Consider the following 17,786-nt stretch of genomic DNA (forward strand, 5'->3'; position numbering starts at 1 on the left):
TGGGGGGATGTGGGGACATCCCCCACTGTGGCACATGGTGTTGGCAGTCCTGGATGGTATGGTGGCAGCTTGCATGTGGGGGACCAGGACCCTGACAGGGTGGGTGATACCAGAGTCCTCCTGCTGTGTGCCTCTGTGGGGGAGGTGCCAGGGACATGAGGACCAGCACAGGACACCCCACCCAGCCCAGCAGTCCCCGGGCCCTGCGTGCTCCAAGAAGAGGCGAGACACACCGCTATTAAAAATATCACTTCTGTTTTATTTGGAATTTGTTACTCTGCGCGGGTGACAGGGTATAAATACATTCTCCAACGAGCATCCTCACCCTCAGCCCTGCGCGGGGCGGGGGCCGGGCCGGGGTGCAGGGCCGTTGTTGTGCTGGCCCCGGGCAGTAGGGCCAGCAGGGCCATCGATGCGCTGGCCCCGGGCAGTAGGGCCAGCCGGCACCGGTGCGTCACGGCCGCCAGCACGGGCAGCGTCTGCCAGCCGGACCGTCTTGCACAGGGACAAGATATGGTGTCCCCACAAGGACCTGTCCCTTTCTTCTGCCTCCCCAGGCCCCAGGTGCTAGTGCTCACCTTGGGGCGCTGAGACTGGGGTACTCCACGTGAGATGCCCTGCAACTCCTTCTCCATGCCCGACCACACCAAAGCCACTTGCCTAGAGCCACGTGTGGCTCGGTGGCCGTGCAGATGCCCCAGCCCCAGCACAGGTTGGCTCCCAGCCCCACACAGGCTCATCACCCCCAGAGTCCCTACCCAAGCATCTGTTCCAGCTGCACATCCTGGATGCCGGAGCTGGGGTCACCCCAGGATGGGGTAAAGGCCCCAGTGGAAGCAACCTAGGAGGCAGAGTTGATGCTGGTGAGCAGCTCACCCTGCTCCTGGCACCCCACTCCTGCTGCAGGCTGCAAACCACTGGCTCTGCTTTCGGGCAACAAGCATGGGCAGGGAGGGCACAGCACAGCCCTGGGGCAGTGGTGAAGGGATGTGGGATGCTCCTGGGGGAGCAGGGCAGGGTGGGGAGCATGAGGGGCTGTCCTGGGTTCATGGGAGTGAACAGACAGTGCTCAGAGCAGGTGATGCCCACACGGGGCGGTGGGTGACACTGGCCAGTGGTGGCAGTGAGGGACCGGGGCGGGGGTGCTCGCAGGCAGGCCGTTGGATAGGCTTTTTGGCTGAGATACGTGGGCACAGGTGACAGAGGAGGGAGAATATCAAAAAATACAAAAGAGCGCAGCCCCACAGTGCAGGAGGCACTGCCCTGCCTGGTCCCACCCACGGCAGGCGGGCGCCATGGGGGGCCGGCACCGTGCGCACACGCTGGCTTCTAACTGGCTTTTTATTTTATATCAAGAACACTTGGTTTTAAAATCTTTACAAAGGACAAAACGCGGCGACTCCGTTAGTGTGTAAAGAACTAAAGATCTGCTTAAAAAACGTCTCTGCAAAGAGAAATGACTGACACAAAAGAGATTCTCTGCAGCGCAAAGAGGGGCAGAGGTGCCGAGTCTCCAGCCCGGGGCCCCACTCCCAGGGTCCCTGAGCCCCGGCACCAGCCCCAGCGCCCGCATCCAGCACAAGGCCAGGTCCCTGGACTCTGCCCATTCCCTCTGCCTATAGCACCATGGCCTGGGGCCACTTCTCAGCACAGTGAAGGAGCCTTTTCCAGGGCTGCCAAAATGCCTGGGGATGTCTGGGCACTGGCTGAGAGGGATGCCCGGTCCCGCTCCTCGTCAGTCCCAGGGTGCTCGGTGGGCTCAGCACTGGGGATGTGATCGCCCCGCTGGGAGGCACAGCCACGGCACTGGGAACCCCGTGGCCACTGACAGTGGGGTACCCCTGCCCACCTGCACGGGTGGGTTGTGCAGGACTACACCGTGTCCCTCCTGCACCCCACTGGCGTCCCGGGGTGGGGAAACCCACGGGGCCCTGAGGCCAGGAGAGTCAAAGCACTTCTCAAAAGTTAGATAGGAACAAAAGAAAGCGCTGGGGCCACTCTGGGACCCCACAGGTCTCTGGGCTGGGAGCTGCACCGTCCGTGGCCTCTGCCCCTCCGTCTGGGGGCTCTGCGGGCCCCGCCGGTCCCTCTGCCAGTGTCTGCTGCGTGTGTGTGCGTGCGTGCATGCGTGTGCGCCGGCGGCGGGCGGCTATACCCTGGTGGTGGAGTGTGAGTGCGGAAGCCCCGTGCTGTTGAAGCCGGCGGTGAAGGTGTTGTAGGGGTGCAGGGTCTGCAGCCCCACCAGCGAGTTGGGGATCATGGTGATGGTGTTGGGGGTCATAAGCGGGATGTCGTCCGGAGAGCGGCGCAAGGTGAGGGTGTAGTCGGGCAGAGCGGCCAGGCGCAGGGTGTCGTGGGATGGCACAGCTTCGCACTCGTGGTGCCCCTGGCTCACCTGCAAGGAGGGCATCTCCTCATCAGGCGCGTGGGCGATGTCGTTGGAGGCGCCGCGCTGGGGGCTGGGCTGCCGGTGCGTGTCCTGCCGGCGCTTGTCCTTGCGGTAGTAGAGGGCGGCGAAGGCCAGCACGTTGAGGAAAAGGAGGGAGGCGCCCACGGCGATGGTGACGCTCAGTTCGGTGGAGTAGTCGCGGGGGCTCTCGAGCAGCGTGCCTGCCTCTTGCTCTGGGCTCCACTTCTCCTTCCCGTTCTCGCTGTTGTAGGCGGGCGAGATGGCAGGCCGCTTGGTGGTCCAGATCTTGCTGTTGGGCCGGCGGGTGATGTGGGAGTTCTGCGTGGTGTCGGGTGGTGGCACTTTGGTGGTGGTGGAGGTGTAGTGGAACATATCATGCAGGTTGTAGAGGTGGGGAACCAGGTGCTTCCAGAAAGCCACCTTGGTGGCCCGGTAGTGGTCGCGTACCCGTGGCTTCAGCCCAATGTGCAGGTACAGCTGGTCACGGGGGTTGTACTTGGACCAGGCCACCTCCTCAAACCGGTTGGCCTTGGTGTGGATGAACTTGGTGTCCTGGGGGACAGGCTTGTTGGGGTCCCTGTGAAACAGGCAGAACAGAAGTAGCACTGGGAAAAGCCAGAGAAACAAAGAGGGAGAGCTGGATGCAGAGGCAGAAAATTAGGGGACCTTTGCAAGTGGTGGCATAGGGTGGGCTGGCAGAAGGTCTTGAATGACCGGGCAGCACCCAACCCTGGCTCAAGCCTCACCCAAGATAACCAGGGCCAACAAGCCTCCCCACCCTTGTGGCTTAGCTGGGTCCTGTCCCAGGGGCTGGCCATGATCTAAGCTTCTTGCTTTGTGGTTGATGCCATGGCCCCAGTGAAGGTACAGCACACAGGGACCTCTGGGCACAGGGAGCTCAGTGTCCCACACCGGGCATGATTAACCCCCCCACCACAGCACAGCCCTACGGAGTGCAGCTGCAGTGAGTGCAGACCCCCAAGGCACGGCACCCATCCCCACTCACCCTGTCTTGGCAAAGTTGGTCCAGTAGGTCATCACCACAGCGCTGAGCATGACGTCGTTCTTGGAGAAGTTGCAGGGGAAGAGGTCTGTGGGGCCAATCATGGGGATCCCAAACACGTAAGGCACCTCATCCCCGTGGGCTGCATCGGACCATGCAGGCTTCATCAGGCTCTGGCAGTGGTGGTAGAAGGCATAGAAGTAGGTGGGGGAGCCATAGCGGGCGTGCAGGTCGGCTGTCACCACCGACGGCTCTACCCACTGGTGGTCAGTGAAGAGGGCCACCAGAGTCTTGCGACGTGTCTCAGGGTTGTCTCGGTCAGCCCAGTCCGTGTACATGAACTTGATGGTCTCCCTCAAGGTGTCCTTGCCCTCAGGGTAGCCATACAGGTTGTCTACAAAGTTGGAGACTGAGTAGTCAAAGTCACTGCCTGAGACGCCGTCCTCAGGGTCCACCACACCCTCCACAAACTTCAGCCCTTCACCCTGGTTGACCCCCAGCATGATATCATAGTTGAGGAACTCGCCCTGCTCCATCAGGATCTCTGGGTCATCCGGGATCACATCCCCATCAATGACTGGCCCGAAGGCCACGTGGTAGCGGGCTGGCTGGATGTCTTGCTCTACCAGCTCCTTGGCACTCTTCTGCCGCAGACAGTCCACCATGTCCACGGTGTCCAGCACATTGCAGCCCACCTTGTCAGCCAGCATGCTGGTGTACTTCACAGGCTGGTAGTTCACTGCCCAGCTGGAGAGCGCGGAGCCGCTCTGGATGATGGCTCTCTGGAAGAGACCTGCAATACAGGCAGGGAGTGGAGCAAGCTCTCAGCAGGGTTCCAACATCCCAGTGCTGCACTGCAGGATGCAGCATGGAGAACGCATTGATGCTCTTGTACCCCTGCAAGGACCCAGCACTCCAGCCCACACCCGGCCTTGTCCCTGAGCTGTGCTGCCTGCTGAGCTGGGCTCACACAGGGGGCTCAGCTCAGGGCTGCTGGGGGGGTGGCAGGATGACAGCTGGAAATGCAAGCGGGTGCTCCTGGAAGCAAACAAGGGCTGCTGTGCTCCCTGAGGATCCCATTGCGGGGGATGACCCAGCATCGCATCCCTGTCCTGGCGTGGGGAGAAGAGGGGCCATGGTTGCATCACAGCCCAGCCAAGCAGCCTGTGCTACCCCAGCCACCCCAAGCATGTGTTACCTGGGCCCCTGAGAGGCACACGCTGCCCCTGGCTCAGCACCATCCACCTGCTCTGCTGAGGAGCCAGGCTGTGGACTGGCAGCAGTGGGAGGGTTAACGCCTGCTTGGGGACACTTAACCCTGCCGTGTCCCACCCCACCGCTTTGTCAGAGTCCCCCTCGACCCCCTCCCTGCTGCTTCCTGCCCAGCTGGGGCTGCTCAGTGCCAATCCGGCCCTGCAGGAGCACGCTGCCAGATGCACAAAGAGGGCCTTTCTGCCACCAGGAACACAGAGGGAGTGGACTTTCGCCCTGGAAAACGAGGCCACAAAGGCCCTGGCCCAGGCAGAGAAATGCGTGGCTTCGCTCCAGTCCCATGTCAATGGTGCTTGTGCTCAGAATACAAAGGGTGGTGAGGAAGCAGAGCCTCTGGGCCGTGAAAGGCAGCCAGTCCAGGGTGCACCCAGGGGTCCCTGCTCTCCGACCAGCCCTCTTTGCACCCCAAGTGCTGCCTGCACCCCTGCCAGACCCCAGCACTTGCTCACCGTGGGGAACTGTTCCAGGTGACCCCTGAACGGTGCTGGCACAGCAGTTCATGGGGCTGCCCCTGGCACCCTGAAACACAGAGAACCCCTGTGCGACCAAGGCTCTGCTACTCTGCAGGGAAGCAGAGCAGCACCTTCCCGCAACAGAAGTGTTCAGAGGCTCCTGGCTCCCAGCCACCATGTCCATAGCTCTTGTCTGCACGCACAGTCCTCACTCTGCCAAGTACCTGACGTACAGTCCCATGCACTGGGACAAAGAGAAGTCACAAGCTCTGTTTGTCACCTCCTGGTGCCCTAGAAAGCCATACCCAGCCTACAGGCTGGAGACTGGCCATGGGTTTGCTTGCTCTGCGCCATCATCCACGTGCCAAGGAGCCAGGATGGGGTTCCCTGGCTCCCTGGAGATGCTGTCCCAGCAGCAGCTATTGCACCCTGCCAGCAGCATCACTTCCCAGACAGACCCACCAGGATGGGTTCTGGCTCTGCCCACCACTGCCTGGGGTAGTACAGGGCAGCTGATGTCACTGTCAGCTGGTCACGTCCCTGATGGAGCCCCTTTGTCATGTCTCTGCATGGCCACATCGTGACCCAGGACTCTGTGAAAGCCCGGACTCATCATGTCCTCCTGCTCCACGGTGAGGCTCCCAGCACATCCTGCCTCCTGCAGGACTGGCTGCCACGGCACAGTGGAGTCAAGTGGTGGGGCAGGGCTCTGCCAGAGGGTGGCTGGAGCTGCAGACTGCCACCAGCTGCTGCCAGCTCCTGATTTCCTCTTTGCTTTGCCCAGTAGCTGAGAATGGAAACACTTCTGGGGGTGTCTGGGCCAAGCCCTGCTCAAAGCAGGGTGCTGGGTGCCCTGTCCAACTGAGATCTGGAGGGCTGGCAGAAAAAGGCAGAAGCCCCCCCTGAGAAGGAGATGGGGCAAAGGAAGCATTTAAAGTTTGCCTGGCACAGACTGCTCCTGCCCTGGTATGGCTGGCTGGAGAGAAAAACAGCACTTTGGTCACTGATGAGGAATCAGAGTCACCCTACAAAGCCTGAAGCTGGCAAGAAGCTGTGGATTTCCCCAGCAGCCAGACCCAATACATGCTGTACCAAGCCTCCAGTGTCTGCCTCTTGCAGCACCTGGCAGAGCAGGCACAAATCAGCAGCTTCATTAATAGCTTGTGATCATTAGAAGTTTTATTTTGATGCAGTAAAACCAAACCCACCTGTTCTGCAGGCTGCAACTTAGCACTGCTCCCACGCCGTGTTCCAGAGCCAGCTACCCATCCCGGGGGATATGGGTGCTCTGGCACAGGGAATTTTTTGAGGTCATTTTACGGCCATTTGGCTTTATGAGACACTGGCTGCAGCACTGAGCACTGCCCTCCTGCCTCACAGCATTTCCAGGCAGCAGCAGCTCCCCTGGCCCAGCGGCGAGGGCACCAAGCACCTCTGAGTGCAGCGGGGCCATGCCCGGGGCACTGGGGCTGCATGGGGCTGCAAAGGGTTCACCATACAGGTGCAGGGCTTAGTGGCATTAATTGTAGCATCACCTGAGATGTGCATATACTGGCAGGACTATTTTTCATGGCTGAAGAGTCACAAGGAGCAGCCCCTCCAATCCACCCTCAGCCTCTCTCCATGCTGCTCCAGTCTGGGCCCCTGCAAGAGGCTGGGGCCACCTGGGCAGCCAAGCACACACTCCTGCACTCCCATGAGGGAAAGGAGTACCCTTAGAAGCATTGAGAATGCATTACACATAGTGTTCCCTCTCCAGCCTTTCACACTCAATATGGGCAGAGAAAACACTTTTTCTTTCCACAGAAGCTTTCAGCCTGTAAAAGACTCCCCATCAGCAGCCATCAACCCTGCTGAGGTTCTGGAGGTCTCCATTCCTGTGTGATTCCCGGGCTGTTGAGCAGGGCAGCAGCTCTTCAGCTTCAAGTGCAATTTGCTGTGTCTCTCTGAAGGGCAGACTCATGCCTGTGTCTGCTGCTCACACATGTCCTTTTTTCCTCAGCACCACACCCTGGGACACAGCACTGGAAGATGGCTGCATCCTCATATAAAGCTCATGAGCAGGTCCCTGACAGGCTTCTCCCCTGTGGACCATATCCAGTTCAGGCTTTGCTCCTATAATTTCCTTTAGAAAGTTTATCAAAAACACCTCTAGTCTCACAGTTAGTTTTTCTCCCCCTCAGTGCTTGATGTAAATGTCTTTGCAGGTGGTTTACATGCATTTGCTCTTATTCCAACACAGTCTTTTAGCATAAATAATTCCCTTCTTTATTTAGAGTAAACACTCTGCTATATTTACAGATATTAATCATATTACTTCCACCTGTGTTTTGCTAGGTGCAGCACTTCCAGCTCTGCCAGTCTCACAACACAGGGCCCTCCATCCCTCTCCAGGCTCAGGAGCGATGTCTGGGGTGCTCTGTCTTCCCCTCCATTCCAGTATAAATACTTTTCATAGCACTGAGATCCCTGTTCCCAGTGCCCTGCACGACGCCCTACACTCCCTCCACACCTGCACTAGGAACACCACAGGAGGGGTCCCCACCTCTCCCCATGCCAAGGGGCTGGCCCTGGGCTGCAGCCTCGTGCACAGGGAGCGGCCACTCTATCCCTGGCTCCCACATGCTCTGCCACTGGCCTCTTTCTGCCCTTGATGAGAAGGTTTTGCCTCCCAGTCCTGGTCCAGGCTCTCACCAGTGACTGATTAGAAAGCAGCCCTGACTTTGTTAGGCTGGGCAGCAGGACCCTGGTGGGCTCTCCTCCCTGGCTCAGCATCAGCAGGGCGTTTGCTGGCAGTTGCAGCAGCCTGAGGCACAGCTGACACCTACCTTCCGAGTGGTGGGAGAGGGTGAGCAGGCTGACACAGGAGGCACCGATGCCCGAGCCGAAGACAGTGATGCGCAGGGGATCTCCCCCAAAGAAGGCGATGTTCTCGCTGACCCAGCGCAGCGCCTGGATCTGGTCCAGCAGCCCGTAATTGCCCTTGGCAGCCTGGTCCCCTGTGCTCAGGAACCCTGAGGGCCAAGGGGAGCCTGGTTACGCACGAGGAAACAGGGAAAGTCCTGATTTCCCACCCCCCCTTCCCCAGACCTAGGGCAGCTTCTGTGGGACCCTGTGTTCTGTGGGACCCTATCCCACCATGAGACCACTCTACCAAGAGAGTTTTGTGAGTTCCAAGCTGGAGCAGGGACACCGCTGAGCTCCAGCCACCCTCTGCAGAGCACAGAGGAGTGAAAGGCTGAGAGAGCAGCTGCAAAACTTGGGGAGCCTCTCTGGCCAACAACAAGCAGTGACAGGGCAAAGAGCGCAAAGCTCTGTCCTACCCATACCGCCACCCATGCTGGAGCAGCTCAAGACATCTCACACAAGCTCCAAGGAAAGCTCAGAAAGCAGCAGTGGCTGCAGGCAGGGCGAGTGTGAGCACAGCCAATGCCTAGTGTGGGCTGGGGGAGGCTGTGTAAGTGTCAGGAGGTGGGCTGGGCAGAGAGGAACCGACTGCAGCTTAAAACACAAGGGCTCTCAGTGAGGAAGAAGGCGAGAAATGCTTTCAATAGCACAGGAAACACCCAAGATAAGTTATCACTCTTTAGTTTGCTTTGACTTTAAGCAGGAAGCCAAAACTTGAGGGGCCCGAGGCAAAATCCAGGCAGGTAACCCCGGCACACAGGGAGTGGCCCCAGGGCTGTGCTGGCCTTGGAGGTGGTCTGGCTGGGTGTGGTGCACCACCTCGATGGAAATGATGAAGGCACCACTTAAGTCTAATGTCATATTGTGACTCATGTGTCTTATCTTTGCACCTATCCATTTTAGGACTTTTGACATTAAAAGGTTTTGAATAGGTTAACTATCATCTTTCCATGAAACTATGGGTTCTGCAGGTCATTAGAGGAATGTGCTGTCCCAGGTACCAGGCAGGAGCCAAGGGAGAGCACCATGCTAGGCTGGATGGCTAGGAAGAGAGCCAGCAGCCTGGCTTGGAAAGGAGCTGTCCCCAAACCCCTACACCCCTTGTTCTCATGCTACCAAGGGAAGCAGCAGCGGCGTTCCACACAAGCCTCCTGTGTCTCAGCCCCTGGGGGTTTCTGCTGCTTCAGGCAGGGGACTGCACTGCCTTTTGACCCTCTGTCCTCATTTTGCCTCTCTAAGTCACCAGAGCTTTTGGAAACAGGACTGCCACCCTCCTCTGCGTGGCACTTGACACCATTCTGTGGTGCCCACTGCAGACAGCCACATCGTGGTGGGTCGCTGAGAGGGTCCCAGCAGCACAACTGGCTTGGAGGCTGCCTGTGCCCAGGGAGGGAGATCTGCCAGGTCCCCAGGACAGCCAGGCAGTACCCGCTGGCACCTCACCCGTCTGAGCCCTCTCAGGAGGAGATGCTGGGTAAACACATTTATTATTCATTTAACCACAAACCAATATTTGCTTTCAGTTGAGCTAGTTTGTGTAAATGAGCCGGGGGGGGCTGGTGCCAGGACCCAGACTAGGCTGCGACCGTGTGCTGGGGGCTCTGCCACGTGGCACCTGCTTGGCTGCCAGGGCAGAAGGCAGGGGCAGTGCCCACAGCGCATCCCGCCGGGCCCTCCGCCTCCTCCACCCCCTTTCGGACCGATCCAAGCCCAGTCAGGCACAAGGGCTGTCCCTCTGCCCGGCTGTGCTGACGGGACAGCCCCCGGCAGCCAGCTCATACCGAGCACTCCAACGCGGTAGTTCAGGGTGATGACAATCACGTTCCCATAGCTGGCCAGGATGCTGCCGTCTATCATGTTGCCCGTGCCCTCCATGTAGGAGCCACCGTGGATGTAGACCATCACCGGCTTGGCCCCGCTGTCCCGGATGTCTGGAAGGAGAGGTGGTTAAACACAGCACCGCACCGATGGCCGCAGCACCCTGCCCGACAGGCAGACCAAGTACAAGGGCAATGCCAGCTGCCAGGACCAGGGAGGGGGCTTAGGAGCCAAAGCCAGAGCTCTCCTGGGGGCCACAGCATGGACCCCCAAAGCCAAACACCACTGAACCAACCCTGCCAGCCCCTCTCCGGGAGGTGGCTATTGCTGCACTGTCCCCATGCTGCTGTCCCCTCAGGGGTCTGAGCATGTGAGGGAGGGATGCTGGCTGGACCCCGCTGCTCTTCCCTGGAGCTGGGCTCTGGCATGGTGTAGGAGCCAGATCAGGTCTGCTGTGAGTGGGAGTTGCTGAGTCCAGCCCCAGGATGCAGCCCCATGTCCTGTCTTTGGCTGGACCCAAGCACTCCGTGAGTCCTGGAAGCTGGCATTGCGGAGGGGGGCAGGGATGGGGGTGTGCAGGACCTAGAAGGGGGGGGCCACTGATGTGTGCTCCGGTGTCTTACTCTCCCATTCCCCCTTCCCATTCCCCTGGGAAGGCAGAGACATGCCTGTCTGGATGTAATCCCACGGCACCCCAGTGCCCAGACACAGACATGGTGATGAGGCAGACAGTGTATGCACGTGTGCGTGCCAGGGAGGTGAGCACGGCGTCTGGACGAGGACAGGGCATGATGCATGGAGTGAGGATGGGCAATGGGACCCCGAGGGCCAGGGAAGAAGGACGGTGGGAGCCTAGGGGACAGGGAGCAGCCATGCTCCCTCTCTCAAATTCTCCTGTCCAGGGGATATCCTGCCCCTTCTGCCCCACTGGCTGGTGATCCCTCACGGAGCCATGGCCACCCACAAGGGAATAACATCCTGGTGCATCCTGCCCATGTCACACAGACAAAGCAGTTACACCCGCCCTGGACACATCGCCAGGGCCCACATGCCAGCGCTGCCCAGCCCTGTCCTGGGCTGGCGACCCAGACCGATGGACTTTGTCCTCCCTTGTGCTCACTCACGCCCAGCACCTTGCTCAGGTGGGCTGGCAGTGCCTGCTTGGCCTCAGCTGCCACAGGCAGCTGCTGCTCCCTGCCTGCCTCCCTCAGCAGTGCAGCACAGCATCCCACCAGGACTGGGACTCTCGGGGCACAGCCACACCAACGCCAGTGCCCGCCTGGGCTGTTCATGCTCCCTCACACACACCTAGCCCCTGCCCATGTGCACTCCTCCCTGTGACTTGCCCATTGCAGGGGGCTGCAGGTCAGGCTGATGGGTACCTGTGGCCATTCTGGCCTCCAGCTGTGGCCCACGGCATGGCTAAAGGCGGTGGCCTCCCATACAGAAAACCTCTTTCCTCCAGGAGAATGAGGCTATGCCAAACCAGAAACCTGTGCTGGCTCTTTTCCTATTGCCAGAATGTAGCCAGAAAAATGCACAGAACAGGGGAGCAAAAAGCGCTTGCAGCTCCTCCGGGACAGACATTGCCTGTGTGGCACAGCTACATCAGGACAATTTTTTCCAGGACCACCTGCTTGAAATGTGAGGGGCAGGAACATCAGCGCCTATGCCTGTGTCTTCTCCTCCATCCTGCACCCACTCCCTGACATACAAAGGGCCTTCCTCACAGCAGGATGGCAACAATGTACAGAGATGTACCAGGAAATAAACAGCTCCTGGAAATAAATGTGCTGCAGCACATTTTGGAGTGTGTGGATTTAGCACAGTGGAGTCTCTTAGGCTGAACGCCAGTTTACACCCTGGTACAAGAGATCATGGGGCACAGGTTAGCCAGAGTAAACAACAGGGTTTTAGTACTGCCAAGGAAAAAGTTTTTCATCTATTTCCCAGATCCTAAATGCCATCTGCCAGGCCTTGTTCGAGCTGCCCTGGGCCTTCTGCACACCATGAGGCTTGACTGTCCTCAGCACATTAGGGCTGTACCCTGGCCAACCCTTCCTCCCACCTCCTCATCACATCACTGCAGCCAAACACGCTGACTCCATAACCTGCAGACAAACCACCTTGTTTTACTAAAAACAGCCTATTCTGCAGCTTGCTTAGTCCTGGCATACATCTAGAATCACATCTGCTTGAAAGGCCACTTGCTCTGTCTTGGCTGGTGCTTACAAGCAAGACCTCACTTCCCCTGGGTGAGGAAGGAGAGAAGGTAACAGAAACCAAGGGGACCCTGGGTCTCCTGTGCACGGCCAGATGCCCTTTGGGTGGCAAGTGTTCAGGCTGCTGGCACAGCCACGGCAGGGCCAGGCAAGGGTGGATGGGGAGGTTGCTGGCCCCCAGATGCATGTCACTGACTCTGGAGGGATGAGACTGGAGGTGGGATGTGACCGGGCTCAGGGTGAAATGGGCCAGGTGCCCGAGGGCTTCTCTCCTCCCAAGCCGCCATGCTTCCTCCCTGCCCTCGCTCCAACTGAGCGGGAGCAAACTTCTCCTAAAGCAGAAAAACCCCATGAGCTTTCCCCCCCATCAGGAGGAGGGGAAGGTCCTGGGTGCCCTGCACAGCCGGCCAGCCTGCCCCCCACCCCGCGCAGCTGCCTGGCACGGCAGACAGACACACACAGGGCTCCCTGGGGTGGCAGCGGATGGCGGGCAAACGGAGCTGCTTTGCGTGTCATGCAGTGGCAGCCTCGAGCACAGAAATACCTTCGTCTTCATCACCGTCATTATCCGCTAAGTCCTCGCCCTGTTTCTTAGCGCTGGCTCCTAGGGACCAAACACGAGGAGACAGAACAAAAAGGAAAACAAAAGGAAATAAAAACAAAACAACAACAACAACAACCAAAAAAAAAAAAAAAAAAGAAAGAAAGAAAGAAAGAAAAAAAAGAACACAAAAAAAAAAAGAGAATTCAAAAATAGCATGATAGCAGAGACAGTTGGGCCACGCCTGTGCCCCACAGCACTGCTGGCTACTCACACTGCACCTCTCCCAGAGCCAGGGCAGTGTTGGGCACGGGCAGGGCTGCCCCAGAAGTGTGCCAGGATGCTGCTTCACCGGGGCCCCTTCCCAGATCCTCCCTGGGGAGGGCTGGGGTGGCAGGGAAGACGCGAGTGGGGCTATGACAGCATCAGCGCTGGTGGTGGATGAGCCTCTCAAAGCACTTGTCGATCCTCCTGCATCCCAGCCTGGCCCCAGCCTGGTCATGCACCCTCAGCTCCAGGCAAGACTCCCTCTCCTAGCACCCAGCTGGGAACAGGAGCCCTGCTCCCAGCTCTGCCACCCCTGGGGACAACTGTCCTCTGCAGAGCTCACACCAAGGGTTGCCTTGCATGGCCACTGACCAGGCAGGCTCCTGCCCATCACCCCCACACGGTCTGTGGCTCCTTGTCGTGCCTAGCCACAATCCACTGGTACCACTGCATGAGGCCACCACAGCACACGGGGATCCCTCATGACAGCTGCTCCCCTGAGCTGCCTGGCTCCATTCTGCACCAACTTCTTCCTTACAAGACATGTTCTGTGTTTCACCTTACAAGACATGTTCTGTGTTTCACTGAGGATTTCAAAGGCACCAATCAGCTTGACCTGACCAAGGCAGAATCCTAAACATATTAGTTTCTGTAACATCCTGAATGCCTTACAGTTTTTCTGTGTCCCTTCCCCAACCTGTAGTGCTGGGGCATGGGCCAGCCCAGCAGCCCCATGTGGAATTCTGCTTTGGATGGCTTGCAGTGAGCCTGGCACTCCCCAAACTGCAGCCAGCAAGAGTAAGGAGAGATGGCCTGTGGGCTGCAGGGAGCAGGGGTGCTGAAAAACCTGTGCCAAAACCCCACTCCTGCAAAGGACTGCATGCCAACGTAGACACAAAGGCAAGTGGTGCCATCCCTGTGCTCTGGAGCTCTGAATTTCAGGAAGAGGCTGGGTGTTCTCATCCCCTTAGAGCTGCAGACCAATGCCTGCAAGTCATTGGCAGCAGAGGTGCTCCCTAATGCCTGCTACAAAAAGTTCTCCAGGTGATGGAGACCTCTGGGGAGACAGCAGGGTTTCTGCCAGGCAGGACTTATCCACACAGTGCCTGCACTGCCCAGAGACTTTCCCCTGAGACAAGAGGCTCTGACACCCTGCCAGGCACCCGGCTGACCCCAGGGACCTGCTGCCACCACCAACGGCTCCCCTTGCCACAGCAAGGGCTTTCACAGCCCCCAGCAAAGCTCCCACCAGCAAGGGGCAAGCCTGTGGCTGCATGGAACTGCAGGGTCCTATGCACAAAACTGGTCAGAAAGACAAAACTGGGGAGCCGTGCTCAGTCAGTCTGGGAGTGGCATTCTGCAGGTGACACAGGAGGTGGATAACAGAGATGGCAGCATGGAGTGGGACAGGATTTGAATTTGCAAGGAATCTGTGATGGGGGAGGAAGAGATCTGAAATGGCTGTGAGGCAGCTCCATCAGGGTGAGACTTGCAGAATGCCTTAAGGAGCCATGACCTGCTGGAGAAAGTCTGGAGGAACAGCAACGAGAAACCTCGAAAAATCCAGCAGGCATGAAAAGTTTGCAGAAGGCTGGGTCACATGAATGCCCGGATCAGAGACATGATGGGAGCTGCAGCAGCATCCCAACACATGAAAGACTACTGTGAGGTGGTGAGGTGGAACAGCAAGTCCCTCTCAGGCAGCCCTGGGGCTACAGGAAGCAGGATGAGAAGAAAACCTTTCTGGCAGAAAGGGCAGCGAAGCACTGGAAGAGGCGGCCTGGGGAGGTGTTTAAGACCAGGTGGGACCAACTGCCAGAAAGAGGTGAGGTAGACCTGTTCCTGCCAAGGGCAGGGATGGATCAGCCATCTCATGTGCTGTTCTGATTTTTCACACCGTGCTCCAGCCCCACCCCATCACCTCCTGCTTCACCACCCAGTCATCCTCTGAGCATCTCACATCGTTCTCCTCTTTCCACCCAGCACCACCCCCATCCCTGTCACCTCTTGCCCAGCATCTCAACCCCAGCATCTCCCCCTTCCTGCTGCATCCTTCCCACACTGCCTGCCCAGCCCACCCCCAGCCACACACTTGGCTGGGCATGTGCAGCCACTCAGCCTCTTTGCAGGAGGCTGCAAGCTTGACCTACTGTGTCTTTATTAGGAAGAGCTGCAAGCCCAGAAAGCATTTCAATGACGAAGTGCTCGTGCAGTACTGCTAACCAGTGCTATGCACCAACCTCTTGGTACTTCTGAGGGAGAGGGGTTTTTCTCTAATGAAGACTACAGCCAGTGAGCCTTGATCCACACCGTGCTTCAGAGTTGAGAAGCTGACCACAGGCAGCTGGAGACCATTTTCCACTGCCAAAGGCCCTGGTGCTGTTAAAGGCTTGGGACTGGCCAGGATGCAGCCCTCCAGCCTGGTCTCCTTCAGGGACAAAAGTCTCTGTGCAGATGAGAATGGAGGAATCAGCTATGAGGACTTGTCAGGTTGTAAAAGAGGGCAGTGGACAACATCTCTGTGACCTGAGCAACTGCCCTAGCTGCGCAGGGAGGGATCCAGCTGGAGACTGCTGCTGCAGAGCTTAGGGATGGCTGGGACAAGCCTCCAGCAACCTTAGTTTCCAGTACCACGGAGGAGCTGGCAGAAAGCAGCACTTGGGAAGCTAAGCAAAGCAGGAGTGCAGTGATGCAGGCCAGGGGAAGGGGAACAGCAGTGGCAGGTGTGTGTGACAGATGCAAAGCACAAGCCTCACCCATCAGCAGGAAGGTGCTGGGGTGGTTATGGCCAACACCGATTGTTGTGACCAAGTGGGCTTTTTGCCCCTTGCTGCAGTGTCCACCTCCAGCACAACCCACCAATGCCCCACAGCTCATGAGAGCAATCACAGCTTCACTTCCCTCACCCAGTAACATTGTCCACGGGCTCCTGCCAGTGTTCAGGGACACCCAGCCCAGGAGATCTTCCTCTGCTCTAAGAAACACCACCATGCAGAGCCCTGCAGCACCCACTCTCATGAGGATGGGTTTAAGCCTGTAGATTCACAGCGGGAAAAGCTAAAAGGGCTCATGGCTCCTATTCTCCTTACCCATCAAAAACACCCTCCACTAACCCAGGAAGTGAATGTCTGTTGTCTGCCACTTCACTTTAAGCTGACTGCAAAGTGACATTGTTCAGGCCGATAGGAAGGATGCAGACGCTCTTATCTGAGCCACTAGGAAGATTTAAGTTCAACTTTAGTTAAAAAAAAAAAAAATCACTTTGCCTGAAACAGGGGCATCCATGCTGGATTTATTCTATCTTAAGTAAACCATACCAACAGCACTGACACCAGTGCAAATGGAGATAAAGCAGGGTAAGGAGCCTCACTTCTCAGAGCCTTCATTCTCAGCATGGTGTGGATGAGAGAAGAGCAGGAGCCTGAGATGAGACCTTTCCAGTTCCAAATGTCTTTTCAGGGCACCCATAGGCAGCTCCAGTGCCCTCTCCTCAGTGGGAGCTCCCTGGGGCATCCACTCCTGCGAAGCAGCCACGATGCTGCAGGGAGCAGAGCCTCTGATGGCTACATGCACCCAAAGGCACACCTGCTGTCAGCCACAGCATCTCAGCTGCTTCTCTGGGAGTGACAAGGGACAGGGCCAAGAACGGGGTGCAGCTGTTGAACCTGCTGCTGCACAACTCCACAGGCAGGGACAGCTCAGCTGGGAGCTGTGTCTGAGGGCCCTTCCAACCATCAGCCCTTGCTCCAGGACTGCAGCACACCTTGGTGCTGCCCTGCCCCTCCCTGCCCTGGAATGATGCAGAGGAGTTATCTCCATCCCCGAGTGGACTCTATAAAAGCACTGCATCTCCTCACGCTCTGCTGCCCCTGGCAGCACAAACACTGACCCTCACCTTTGCAAATCGCTCCCCGGAGTGGAAGCGGAGCAGCAGGGCGGTGGTCTGCCACAGCCAGCTCTGCAAAGCAGCAGGCTTCGAGGGGGCTGGGAAGAAGCTTCCAGCAAGGAAGCATTGCAGAATTTGTGCAGCTGTAGGGAAGCCTCAGCTGGTACTTGGACAAGTCAGCTTCTTGGAGAGCAGTGGAGAAGCTGCCAAAGTGCTTCCTGAGCCCAGGAGCTGCTGGGAGCTCCAGCCACCCTCACACAGCAGAGGAAGATGCTAGACCTGCACATTTGTCTCTGCAATGTCACAGAAACTTGGTCCCAGCCAGAGAGATTTGGGCATAGGCTAATGAGAACCAGGAAGAGCTGCTAAGTGCAGGGCAACCACATTTTTCCCCTCCAAAAATGACATCCACCTCCTTATGCCCTGCAGCAAGGATTGCCCAGGCTGGTGAGGAAGGGAAGGAAAAACCATCTTGGCATCTACCACAGCCAAAAAAAGGCTGGAAGTCTTGGCAGCACAAAGCATGGGGCAGAGCTGCATTTTGCACATAGGTACTGTACTCCCAGGGTATGTGTCTGTGTGTGTGTACATGATCTTTGGGTGGGCAGCACTATTTTTGCAGCAAAATCTGAGCCTCAAATGAGCCTCAGTGCTGTCAGCTCCCCTGGCACCATGCATGGCTAGCTGCTCTCAAAGCACTGCTGCCCTGTATTGCTACCAGAGAAGGGACCAATGTGTATGGAGGAGACTGGCATTCAGAAAATTTCCATATAGGAAATGACTGTGGACAACTGGGCAGGGAAACAGGGATGTTTTTCTGTCCCAGAGATAAACAAGCATGACTGATAAATTCTCAGTCCTTTGTCTGCTCTGAAATACACAGAGCTGAAGGGTGGCAGAAGTCATGAAAACTCCAGTAAGTTGGAAGCTGAGACATTTTCAACCACCAAAATACTGTTCTGTGAGAGGAGAGCTTATCACTGCTCATCTGTGGCCTTAGAAATAGGA

At 57.7% G+C, this 17,786-nt stretch overlaps 1 protein-coding gene across 7 annotated transcripts in view; it reads right to left on the reverse strand.

The window, feature by feature from the left end:
* Positions 1–1,327: 1,327 nt before the first annotated feature.
* The window catches only part of NLGN3 (neuroligin 3), a 38,829-nt gene continuing 22,370 nt past the window's right edge, over positions 1,328–17,786 (reverse strand). For 5 of the 7 annotated variants that reach the window (XM_038122970.1, XM_038122971.1, XM_038122968.1 and 2 more), the window contains 5 exons: positions 12,629–12,688; positions 9,826–9,975; positions 7,966–8,151; positions 3,417–4,206; positions 1,328–2,987 (listed from right to left, as the gene is read on the reverse strand). In XM_038122970.1, coding sequence (XP_037978898.1) covers positions 2,150–2,987; positions 3,417–4,206; positions 7,966–8,151; positions 9,826–9,975; positions 12,629–12,688 — 2,024 coding nt within the window. In that variant the 3' untranslated portion in view covers positions 1,328–2,149. The remainder of the gene's footprint in view (positions 2,988–3,416; positions 4,207–7,965; positions 8,152–9,825; positions 9,976–12,628; positions 12,689–17,786) is intronic. The other 2 variants (XM_038122973.1, XM_038122972.1) reach the window with 1 other exon arrangement.

This window comes from Motacilla alba, chromosome 4A (assembly GCF_015832195.1).
Source record: "Motacilla alba alba isolate MOTALB_02 chromosome 4A, Motacilla_alba_V1.0_pri, whole genome shotgun sequence".
Lineage (NCBI taxonomy): Eukaryota > Metazoa > Chordata > Aves > Passeriformes > Motacillidae > Motacilla > Motacilla alba.